At 39.6% G+C, this 12748-nt stretch overlaps 1 protein-coding gene across 2 annotated transcripts in view; it reads left to right on the plus strand.

The window, feature by feature from the left end:
• Window positions 1-6265: 6265 nt before the first annotated feature.
• si:ch211-236h17.3 (carbohydrate sulfotransferase 11) overlaps window positions 6266-12748 on the plus strand; it is a 30282-nt gene continuing 23799 nt past the window's right edge. For both annotated transcript variants that reach the window (XM_034196447.1, XM_034196448.1), the window contains exon 1: window positions 6266-6811. In XM_034196447.1, coding sequence (XP_034052338.1) covers window positions 6718-6811 — 94 coding nt within the window. In that variant the 5' untranslated portion in view covers window positions 6266-6717. The remainder of the gene's footprint in view (window positions 6812-12748) is intronic.

A 12748-nucleotide genomic window follows, 5' to 3' on the forward strand; every position in this document is an offset into this window, starting at 1 on the left:
AAACATGTTACTTTTATAAACAAAAATCATGTCACCACACCATCATGCACCAAATACTTTTAAACTTTTTTCTGTGAAGGAAACAAGCTTGTTTTTTTATCGGAAAAAGTAGACTTAAAAGGAACAAGTGGACATTTAAAATGACAAATTGGACAGTTAAGGCTGTCATGCTTTATTAGCTCCAATAAACCTTCATGAGTCACTTCCTGCATTTAATAAGGGACATTTGCCTCTGCCACCTTCACACATATAGTTTTACACATGTTCAGATTAAATAGGCAGTCAGACTGTCATATATACTAAACCAAAATGCCACTTTGCCAAACAGCTCATGGAAACATGCATATTCTCAGGTTCTTGAAAGGAAAATAAACCTCATGACCAATCTTAGTTTTCACTAAGCAACCTCAGTAGTGATTGCAGTCTAGAAATGTACGTTTGCCCCTATCTGCAGGGGCCACAAATAGTCACTTAATGGTTTGATGACCATGAAAACAAAAACACCTTTAGGGAGCTTCTGGTGTGCCATGTGAAGAACGGTACTTTCCACCGTCATCAACAAAACATCAGATGAGGTCATGGTTTGTGAAGGGGTCGTCTCCAACTGAGACACACTTGAAGGTGTTTTGGCATCTTTTAAAAGTGCAACACCCTGTAAAGACATGTATTGCCCGTCAGATTTATTTTAGCATTTATCTGAAGTTATAAACCAAAGTTAATGAAGGTCCCTTAGCAACAGTGTCCAGGCTGCTGTTTGCTTAATATCTTCTTTCGCAGCATTTAACATGTACTATTACTGCCATAATAGCAGAAAGGAAATTAGCGAGTGCACACACACACAGTGATTCAAGCTTTCCATGGTGCAAGTAATGGCTTAATAAAAACGTTTTCACAGTCCAATAATCCCCTAAAGAGCTTCATCAGATTGAACACAGAAGGGGGAAAGAGATCAGATGTCACAGCAGTCATATAGCTAACGCAGTGATTCCTAACCTGGGAGTCAGGGCCCCGACTAAAAAGGAAAAGAAAAAAAACGTCTGTTCTGCCAAAGGATGTTTATTTTTCGGACTATTTTATAAAGTGCTAGGACATGGTTTCACATATGTAGGCCTCTGAGTTATACTGTACATATCCAGTAATCTGAGAAGTGAATCGAATTGATACTGACTTCATCGGATCAGGTATCAGCCAGATGGGACCAGTTCACCTTAGATACTTTTGCTTTCTGAACGCTTTCTGTTTTTCTCTGTTTGCTGCAGTGAACTTGTTTCAACATGATGATCAACTGCTGTCAGTGGCCGGGAAGGGTTGACAAAGGACAATGGTTTCTGGACTGAAGAGTCGTAGAGACTGAAGACACACTGCCTATCCTGATGAACCAACCCCTAATAATCACAGTGGTAGAGTACGTAAACAACCATTCATTCACATATTTGGGCGATTTTGGCAATACATTTGGTTGGAAAACCGTGCTGGTGACATTCACTGCTTGCAAAAACATTTGGAATCATTGCGTGGAAGAAGAAACAAAGTGCGTTAATAGAGATGAATAAAACTAGGACTGATCTTAGGTCTATTGACCATTTTTTGCCACTGCGACAAAACACCAAAAGGGAGCAGTTGGGTTCGTTTAGTATGTCGCTTTTGAAAAGGAACATACACACACAGGGAAAATAGGGCATAAAGGGCAGGAAAAGCATGTCATGTAGCTGAATGATGAATTTTAACCCTTGCTCATGTGGACCTAATCACTGCTCTTCACAGCTTTTTCACAATAGTACTCTTAAATGAACTGTTGACTGTCTGTACTAAGGTCAGGATATGGTAAAGGTGCATTTTTTAAATATTTCAAATTGTAGAAAAGGAGAGCACTGTTATGACATTGATACTACTCGATATTGGCAGATGCACAGCTCGGTTAGGAACAAATCGAACAGTTTACACTGCAAGAAAAATCTCTCTCTATTGAAATGCTGTGCATTGCTTCAAAAAAAAATTTTACATAAAAAATTATTGGGAACTAATTAGCTTTTAATTAGAATGCTCTTAGTACGTAAGGCTAGCTCTTAGGAAGAGTCCTTCACAAAGTGGAAGTGTCATCATGTGAATAGCCAACATGCTGCACTTGTAATTAAAAACCCAATCATGTATGATCATGTTACTTTTAAACATAGACCTGCTTTACTGACATGGTTGTAGAGGTTTTTGGTAGGATTTTACCCTAATTAGACTGATTTAAGTACAGGCATGCAGATGACATACAACAAAGGCTCTGGTTGTTTTAAACCCGGGTCATACATGTGCAGCTGAGCTCCCTTACATGTAATATGTTTACATAGGCATCTTATGGTTGCATTGATGTTGCCTTGATGAGTGGGTTCCATGCTTTTTACAGGCGCATGCTCATTATGCAGCGAAAATTAAAGTAAAAGCAAGCCATGAGGTTTTTGTGGGACTTTTTTCTTGTTCTCACTTTAGGTCCGGGGGTTGAAGGATTAATTGAGGGAGGGTCATTTTCAGTTGCTGTTTATATAACATAAGACACTGGAGATGTGATTAAAGGTCATAGAAAAACCTGATTTGGACTTTATTTGTGAACTTTAAATGAAAGCATGGATGTTCCTGGAGAAGTATGGTCAGCAGATGGTGCACTGACAAATTGTTCGTTTTTTTGCCAATATGACCTGGTTAATTTGTTTGACATGGTTGTCTATAATCTGATGTTAAACAGTTGGTGCACTACAGGCTGGCATTGCATGCTTATGATTTACCAGTTTAACACTTTAAAAACTGACTTGAGGTCATTTTTAGGGAAATATCTCTTTATGTCAGCATATTTTAGCACCCTATTATTGTGTTTCAGTTTTACAAGGGATGTCTAGTCTCAGCCCATCCCAGCACCACAAACAGAAAACCATATGAGATCAAAGGATGGTAATGAAGCTAACCGCTAACTGCAGGTCTTAAAAGCACATGTTAGAAGGAAAACGGCATACGTTTACTTTCATGAAACTCCATCAGGCACAAACTAAATATATTCTAAGGGCTGTGATTCCAGCCCGGATGAATGTACTTTCAGTCAGGGCTTGTCAAAACCAAATATTTTCAGATGGGTATATATTTTTCACATCAATACTGAAAAAAAAGAGTAATCACTAGCATCTTTGTACATTTGTACACAATAATTGCAAGCCGAGAACGCTTTATGCCTTTTCTGGACAGCCATTATAGTTTGAACATGTTCTCCACTACTGTATGTTTTGATTACTATCCTCTAAAAGGGTCTGTTGCAGAAGAGTGGCAGATTACAGGCAGTTTTTGGGACCATTATGGTAGCGTACACAACAGCAGTTGTTGTAAAAGGTTGTTTTTGTTTGTCTTGTCCTTTGAAAACCAAAAATAGATCTTGCTAGCCTGAATCCTAATAGCCAACATCAATACATTCTTGTTATCATTCGAAATGATTCACATTAATTGTTATTTTTCACAGCACTGGTGACAGTTCATCAAGTTTCTTAGCATAAAGATTGGAGAAAACGCTCTAGTAGCATGGCTCTTTTTGCAGTTGAAAGTCTGCCTAGCAACACCCTAGAAAACGTAGAAATCAACGTTTTATTTTGCCAAGACTCCCTCGTTATGCTAAGCTGCTAATCAACTCCCTGGTCTAGCTCGATATCTGTGTCCATATTTGTGTTGCTTTTTAAGGGAAAGCCAAAACTACTAAAAAATACTAATCATTTTAAAGACATGAGTTGAGTTCACATCATTCCCAACCACTGTGTGATCAGCAGTGGTTCAAACATTCAACATGATATGATTCGACTTTATGTCAGATCAAGTCTACAAATATTCTTGCATCTCAGGAAGTTCATAGCCTACTGTGAAGCATACACTATTTATGTATACTCAAAATATAACATTTCAAGAACTTAATTAACCAATAATAAATACAATCAAATGTTATTAGATCTCTGCTAGCACAGGCAGGATAAACATGCTAACAACAGTTAGCATCGATAGAATCCAGGAAACTGACAACATGGTGAAACCTATAGAAACAAATATTTAGCTGACTACAAAACATTCTCATGCCAGAGACTATAACACCAAAGTGAAAATACACCCAGGATTTATTTCCTTCTAAAGTCAAAAGACATGTAGCTAAGGCAAAACAAGTTACATCCAATCAGCAGTCATTGCCCCAGTACTTTTCCTTGGACTAATGATGATCCTCCACCTAGTCTATGGTGATCTGTTAGACACAAGTAAGGAGTATGTCAGGACCCCGTGGGTGGTCAGTAAACATCTGCTGGTGAGAGTTGTGTGGTAAGAGCTAACATTGGCCCAAGCAACCACATCATTTGCCAAGTCATCCCGAACCAAGCCTCTCTCATTCTCACGTCTAAGTGTCTGCAAGAAATCCAGGAGGCGTTGCAAGGTGAGGGATAATGATGGGCATGTGTGTAATAACAGCATTTGTAGATATAACAGCACTCTGTGGCTAAGTTCCTGCCGTGTGTTCAGACTTTGATTCAGTTCAATCCTTAATCAGCACTACGCAGCTTGGACCATTTTGGAAGGAAGCACATCACACTGTCATGGCTTTGCTCATTGGTCCATCATTATGTCTAATGAAAATACCTCAACAGGGAAGCTTTAAATTAAAAATCAATCATCTTCAGCGACAACAAGCTGACACTGTTTAGATTTTTGAAATGTCCATCTTCTATAATTGCTATGTGGGTCTTACTGCATATTTCTCCATCATTATTTACCAAATGCGCATTTAATATACATACAGCTGTTGTGAAATTTGCATTTAATGGTTAACACATTCAGCATTTAAGCGTGCGAGAGTCAAAGCACTAACAATGTTTATGTTTCTGGTGCTGCTATTCTTTATGTGAAGCATGCTAGTTCTGTATATGTTAGACATGCTGTATGCCGTAAATAAAACCATGACATGATGTAATGCCCTGAGCATATGGCGTGTGGCGTTACAAAGAATGTTTGGACAGTTTATAGATGGATAAGCAACAAGGATAGACAATCTACAAAATCCAATGCTCTTATAGATTTTACATTATTGGACTATTTCTTTCTTAATTGTGCTTTCAGTCATCTGTTATTTTGAAATATGTGTCTTCCTCCTTCAATGGTAATGTGCAACTATTCATCAAAAACCTACCCCTGTCGTGATGAGATGTGATTGAATGTTTTGCATTGAAACTTCAATGCTGCATTAACTTCTCTGAGAACTGCCACGTGGAGAAATGTGCTCTTCAGAAGGAGTTCCAGGGGGAAAAATGCAATTTATCTGTGGAAGTCTGTGGAATTTTATAATGTCTAAAAGGTGGTGTTTAAGAATTTAGAAGAAAGAAAAAAAGGCCAAAACGCAGTTTCGTCTGGCATATGTTACTGTACATATAACATTTACAAATGAATGTAAATGTACTTTGCATAATGTAATATGATTATTGAATAAATATAGATTGATTCATACATTGAAGTATGCCCAGGTATGTCGTTTTTGTGAGTAGGCTTATTATCTTATAATGCATGATGTTACACAAATCAAAAAGAAGCTGGGTCAGTACTGATGCCAAATTAAGTTACTAACAGTGACACAACAGAAGTACAACATGGTACAACTGTTCCCTGCAGCTTTCATGTTTGCATCAAAAAATAAAACGACAGATTTGAGTTACCAGCAGGTAGAATACGTTTAACTGTGTGAGTTTTCTTTGTTTATTTTCTGCCTATTTTGTTAAATGTTGATTTATGTCTGATAGTTTAATGTGGCTGCAGTTTATTTTACATGCTTTTTCATCTATTTATTTTATAAAATGACTTACTACCAGGCAGCATAATTTAGCAGTCAGTTATTGCATGATAGGACATGCTGTACTCAATTCATGTTGACATCTCTCTGAGCGACTGCTATGCTGCCTTCATGTGCTCCTCGTGTGTCAAACATTCTGATTTCAATAACTATACTGGTAAGCCGCAGACTTACCAGTATAGTTACAGTAGAGGCATGGTACATTGTTATCGTTGAAAATAACCTTTACATCAACGACAACAACAAAAACAACAACAACAAAAACAACAACAACAACGGACAGCTGAGAATACATCAAATGAAATATACGACTTTCTCAGACCACCTGTAACATTTCCGACACTCCTCGAAGGCAGCATGCAATCGGGGAGAGGGCTCGAGAGAGGAGGGGGGCGTGACGTCATGGCACAGTGCCCCGTCCATGTTTGGCGAAGAAAAAGTTTATGTAGTTTCGACAAACTCTTGTCACCACCAACGACTTGGGCTAAGGAGCAGCAACATTTGTCTCCATACCTTTTACTTTTGCTTTGGGGTTTGTGATACGAACTTACCATCACGACATGATTTATCTTAGGTGACCTTGCTTAATTGGTCATCATTATTAAGTTAGCGTTACCAAAAAAAAAGACCATAGCGGGCGGTTCTGGATTTACGTCCCACTCACGTTTCAATGAAAGGCTAATTGCTGGGTCGTTCAATAGGTCCAGCTAACGTTACCCCTGGATGGACTCCTGTCTTTTTTCGTCGCCCATAATTGATGAATAAGGTACTTATTCCTCCGGGAGTCTCGCATCCTCCGTCGGGTGGTCTCGTATGAAACGTTTCGTGGCAGCGACTAGGGGTCGGGTGCTCCGCTAGCAGAGCCCGGCTTCAGGATGAGGATGCCCAGAGGAGGACGCCTGCTCCTGGCGACGTGCCTCGGCTCGCTCTTCGTGCTAGTGATTTACTTTCAGACCATCATCAAGCCAGGTATGACCCCACATACACTCCGCTTCCTGACCCAAATAACCACACTAACAGTATGGCAAGATTATTCGGCTGAAGTGTCGTTTTCACTAGAATAAGTTGCTATATGAACATAAGAATCACACAGCTACCTACTGACAGTGATGAAGTAAGTGGTTAACAGTGCGGTGGTACTGAATACACTTTTAATGCAGCATTCAGGCTTTAAATAAGTGTTCTAACAATAATGTGGCCACAAAAAGCATTACCGGTACACCTGTTGGTGTTAAACTGCTGTGTGCATTACATTAATGCACACAATGTTCAAATACTGCTTACTGCACATATTCTTATTTCATATTCTATAACTCATTGCATTCCATTTCGCTGTAAATTACTGCTTTATTTTATTGCTATTTAACTATATTTTATTACAGTGTCCTTAAAGATGTTGTGTTTTATATTAGAGTTTTTGTTTTATATGTTATGTATGCACCATGACATCAAGTCAAATTCCTCGTATGTGTGAACCTACCTGGCAATAAACCCGTTTCTGATTCTGAAGTGAAATGAAGAATGAGCTCACTGTGAACGGTGTGATGTTTTGATAGCCCCCTCCCAGCGACCCCCTGCATTCCTGTGCGTTAACCCTCCTCTCTCTTCTTACCTCTCCTCTCCCTTTGTTCCCAACCCCTTAAAGACATCGAAAGACAGATTGCCCCCCCCCCCTCCCGGGGACTGCAGACACCTAGGAGTAGGAGCAAAGGGGAGAAAGAGGGAGATAGATGATTGATAGCATTGTGGATAGTATGGAGTGGAGAAGGAGGAAGAGAATGCGGCACAGAGGAGAAACCAGTATCCATTATTTGGTGATATTGTAGGGTATAATGTTCACAGCTTCACATATGAAAACATTGACAATCATCATTACACCCATAACTTCACCTTGATTGTCTCCAGCACTCATCACATGATCTAACAGTTAAAAACCACATCAATAAATCAGCTTCCACCAAACATGGAACAATGTTGTCATTCACACAAGCTGCATGTAGCCAACAACAACACATGTTAGAAACCCCTGCAGCAGCAGAGTGTACTCTGATAGCTTAGCTTGTGAGCTGTTCAGGCGTGTCTGCTTTACAGTAGACACGAGAGCCACATGTAAAGCATGTTGGAGCCACACTTGAGAGGACCAATTCACAGGATGTCAACAAAGCACAGGGCTTCCTTAATTACCGTGTATCTAAGTCGAAGCCAACGCCAACTGTCTTGTTTAGTTCTGTGTTATCCCTTTCATTTCTCACTTCCTACCCTGTTTAAATCTGACTGCAGCACAGTCAAGTAAATCATGGCATAAGGAACCAGCCGGTAGTCCTTAACTAGAATAATCTGTTGCAAAACGTATGTGTCTTGACTTTGAATAATGAAATACACCTAAACCATGACAGGTTATTCATTAGGTGTTCATATTTCTAATTCCATCCTGATCGTTTTCTGTCAAAGCTCCTGTATAAAGTCGTATCTGCTATAGTGATAAGTTAGTGTGATGAATAGAGTATAGTGTCTGTCTGAAAAATGTGAAACACGACAACACCTCATGATCACAATTCATGGAAATATCTTGAGTATGACGTGTTGTCACAACCACAAACTGTATGATAATGTGTCACACGTCTATTTCCTTTAACACTGCACATTTAAAACGCATTTCCATAGTGTGTTTAACCAACACCCAGATTATAGAGGATAAGAGATGTGCGTTTCCTTCCTGTAATGTCGCCTTCATTTTGGATGGAGTGGAGAAAACCGTTGTAATGTAATAAGCTTAACCGTGTGGTTGGCGTTATGTTACTTGTGATACTGCTGGGACTGTTCCAGTCTATAACACGATGATATGCAGTCACCTGTGAAGGTCAAATATGACAAAAGCCAAATCTCTGCAGCATCCTCTGATCTGATTTAGCTAATTTAATTGTTTTCGTGCAACCATCATTCAAATAAACAGTTCACCCCAAAATCCAGGATGCATTTTTTTCCCTTTTACCTGCTATTAATCAATATTGACTCAGTTCAGTTGTGAGTTGCTCAGTGTTATACATATTGTCTGTAAAGATGTGTTCTCTTAATGAAATATAATGGAACTACATGGTGTTTGGCCTGTTGTGCGCCAACTTCAAAAAAGGACAAACTTGAAAAACTCAATAGCAATTTCCAAAAATCATTACCCCATTACTCAAGATAATCAACAGGCTTTGTTGTGAGAAGTTTTATTCAGAAATATTTTTGATTTGAAGTCTGCAACTCCAGTGCTAGGATGGAGTCATAGCAGCGGTGCTAAGGCACGTGGGCCCAGCATAATGTGAGCGCGGGGAATTTTTTAGTGCTTGCGAAGTGCGCCCCGCTAATTTGTTTCTATGAGTCTGCCAGCACAAGAAAGGCTCTTGAGGCCTATTACCAGGGCCTATTACGTTATCTAGACAATTTGCTGCTGGTTTTGGTAGTGGTGGTGGTGGCGAAGTCGATAGGGACTTGGCTTGGCAACTGGAAGGTCACCAGTTCAAGTCCCGGCAAGACCAAGTGCTACAGAGGTGTCCCTGAGCAAGGCACCGTTCCCCACACTGCTCCCCGGGCGCTGTTCAAAAAGGCAGCACACTGCTCCTAACACTATGGATGGGTCAAATGCAGAGAAACCATTTCCCCACGAGGGATTAATAAAAGTCCAACTAAAAATATGTCTTATATAAAGATTAAATGAAAAATCTCTACAAAAGACAAAAACAGAAACTTATGGACATAGGTAATATACGTCAACATGGCTTCAAATGTATTGTATGAACATGTTTTAATTGGGGGGTGGACATCACATCCTCTAGGGGGGTCCGGGGGTATGCCCCCCCGGGAAGATTTCTTTGAACATTTTAAAGTAAAATGCTTCAATCTGGTGCACTTTGAGCACACAATTACTAGAGACCTGATCTAGGGGGTACAACTCTAAACACCCATATGAAAAATATCCGTTTACATTTTAATAATCAAATAAGTATATGAACATAACCAATAGCCTACCATAGCCAATAACAAATACATGTAACTATTTTATTTTTGTTGTTCATTCATATCTTATTTTACCTTAACATTTATTTATTCATGCATTTTTTTGTATCTCTCCAACTTTAAACGATATTTTTGATTTATTGTCCTATAGTATACATTGAAATGATTTCAAACCTGTTTTTATTTAACCTAATAATTATAAAGGAGTGCTTTTGAAATATGTGTTTACATAATTTGTAAACACATATTTGTTTGAGACCCACTGAGATAACTTAGACTAAAATTAACTATCTAAACACTCAGAGAGTCCCTAACCTCACCTGAGCTGTTTTTCTCTCTCAGTCTGACAGCAGAGGACTCTCCCTCCACCTTGTTGTTGAAACAGCTCCTTATGTCTTTTAGAGCAGCTAGCTAACCAGATGCTAACAACAAAAATACAAGTAACCGGTGCGCGCTCTCTCTTTCTCTCTCTCGCTCGCGCCACACATACACTAACACACACCCTCCCGAGCTTGAATGACACACAGAGACCAATCGAGGGCTTTGATTTATGATCGGTATGGAAGTGGCCATGTCGGCAGGCCACATCATGTAGACAGCCAGTCACCCTGAGTGAGGCAAACCCACATTTGCGCAGCGTTGCGTTCACAATACATAATTTAAAAAAAATCGCCAGACCAGCATGCCACTTAACAGGCCAGGCCATCGGGAAACCTCCCGGTCCTCCCCATGGCCAGTCCGGGCCTGCCTATTACATACAGTGGCAATGTCTCAAGATTTAGCAAAATACACCTTTTTGAACATACAGTAACACAAATACTAAAAATCCACATAACAAACAATCAAAAAGGGTCGGCACTTATCATTATTTATACATGTTTGGTACCTGGCTGGCGCCCCCTAGCAGCGGCGCGCATATTCCAGCAGCAGCGCAGAGCCGCCGCTATTTGTATATAGGGGAAACACTGAACTCAGAGCAAAACTATACAGATTGATGAAAAGCACTAAAGGGAAAAGTATAAACACAGGCTTTCTATGAGTCATTTTAAAGTGTGCTCATGTTTCCAGTTCACTTGTCTTCAAAGTTAAATCTCGTAATTAAGCCTACTGTTTAATACCGGAGAGGAAGCACAGTCTATATTAGTGTTGTGATTCTATTGTCTGACTTCCTGGACCAACACCCAGGGGTTTGGCCCTCAGGAAAACATTGGACTTTTAGTCCAATAGACTATTATAAACTCATTAGGTAAGTCATGTCAGATTTGTGTCTGTGTTAGCTGTTTATTTATTGAGGAATTTGAGTTGGTTTTATTCAGAAATTAATTAAAACCTTTGTTCTAGTTCCTTTATGTGAGAGATTGCTGCACACATAGACCATTGAATGATGTTTAGTCCAAACCAATATTCAAGGCTTTATTGTCCCGTGCACAGTAGTACAGTGTACATATGGCAATGAGAAACCTCAGTCGCAGGCTCCTCCAACAGTGCAACATGAAACAAGGTTTCAGTATTCTGTAGCAGTTAAAGCCTGCAGGAGTGCACAAAGATTAGCAACATGGCTAACCCTTGTAGCCTTTTGACAATAATGGACCGTTTCTTTGATAGCATAAATTACCTTTGCAGAATCAATATTGCTAGTGCAATTTAGAAATTGCGGGGAACCAGTTTGTGAGACTGACCGTTGAGCGGCCCGACCAAGCAAGGAGGCAGAGGCAGAACGTCCAAATACAACCCGGTGTGGGCATTTATTCAAATCATGGGCACATGATTCACAGCCTCAATTGCTGTCCACCTGAACACAGTCAGCAGCCACAAGGATCTCACACACACTACCTGTCCACTGACAGGGAAAACAGAGCCGAAATACACACACACACTAATCAATCAACAAGACACAGGTGGGGGGGGGGGAGGGGACAACACAGGGCACCAGGTGAACACAATCAGGAGCAACAGACAAAACAGGTTTGGGGAACACCCCCAAACCAAACCACATGTGCAATATTACAAGGCCCGAAGCCGTCAGTCCACAGTGACGAGGTTACCTTCGTCACACAGTCAAATGTCCATGTGTCCACGAGAATCACTGGCCAAGTGCATCTAACATTATGTAATGCTTCTATTATGATATGGTTTGCTTTGTTGAGGTCCACAATGTTGAGGACTTAAAAAAAAAAAAAGCATATGTCCCCAAGATGATGGAGGATTTATATATACAGTAACTTGCAATGACAGCAGCCATATTGGATTGTAGGGCTGAAACAACAAGACAATTAATTTGAGTCTTCTAACGGAAATTATTTCGACAACTTTTCTTTATGATTGATTATTAATTTAACCAAACATTGACTGGTTCCGACATACAAATTCACACATTTCAATATATTACGGTTTTCCTGATTACTCTATTATAGGAAACAGCAAAAAATACATTTGAAATTGTTGCCTTGGACTTGAAGAGTTCTCTTTGATTTGATTTATGTTGAAATGCAGGCAGCATCAGTTTCATCTCACATATCACCCAGTTAACAACAGGTTAAGATCTCAACAGATATTGATCATGCGTGTATTTAAAGTTGGCGTAGTTTGTTGCTGTGCTCGATGCTGCAGGGTTTTCACATGGTTTTAGCCAGCGCCATATAGATAGAAGAGTTACGACAACGGAAGTCCAAAAACGGTTATCGTCACGTGGTTCATGTAGACGAGGATCGTTCCCCGGAAGTTCATGGCGGGCAATGTGAATGCACTGATAACAGGAGATAGAACTACGATTTTTGGTAATTATTAGTGAATAAAGGTTTTGATTTGCAATATTTATACAACAAATGGATATGTGTATGTATTTACATCAATATGTTTTAAAAAATAAAATAGAATTTGCTAATATTAAGTGATAATATTAGG

Source organism: Gymnodraco acuticeps, unplaced genomic scaffold (assembly GCF_902827175.1).
Source record: "Gymnodraco acuticeps unplaced genomic scaffold, fGymAcu1.1, whole genome shotgun sequence".
Classification (NCBI taxonomy): domain Eukaryota; kingdom Metazoa; phylum Chordata; class Actinopteri; order Perciformes; family Bathydraconidae; genus Gymnodraco; species Gymnodraco acuticeps.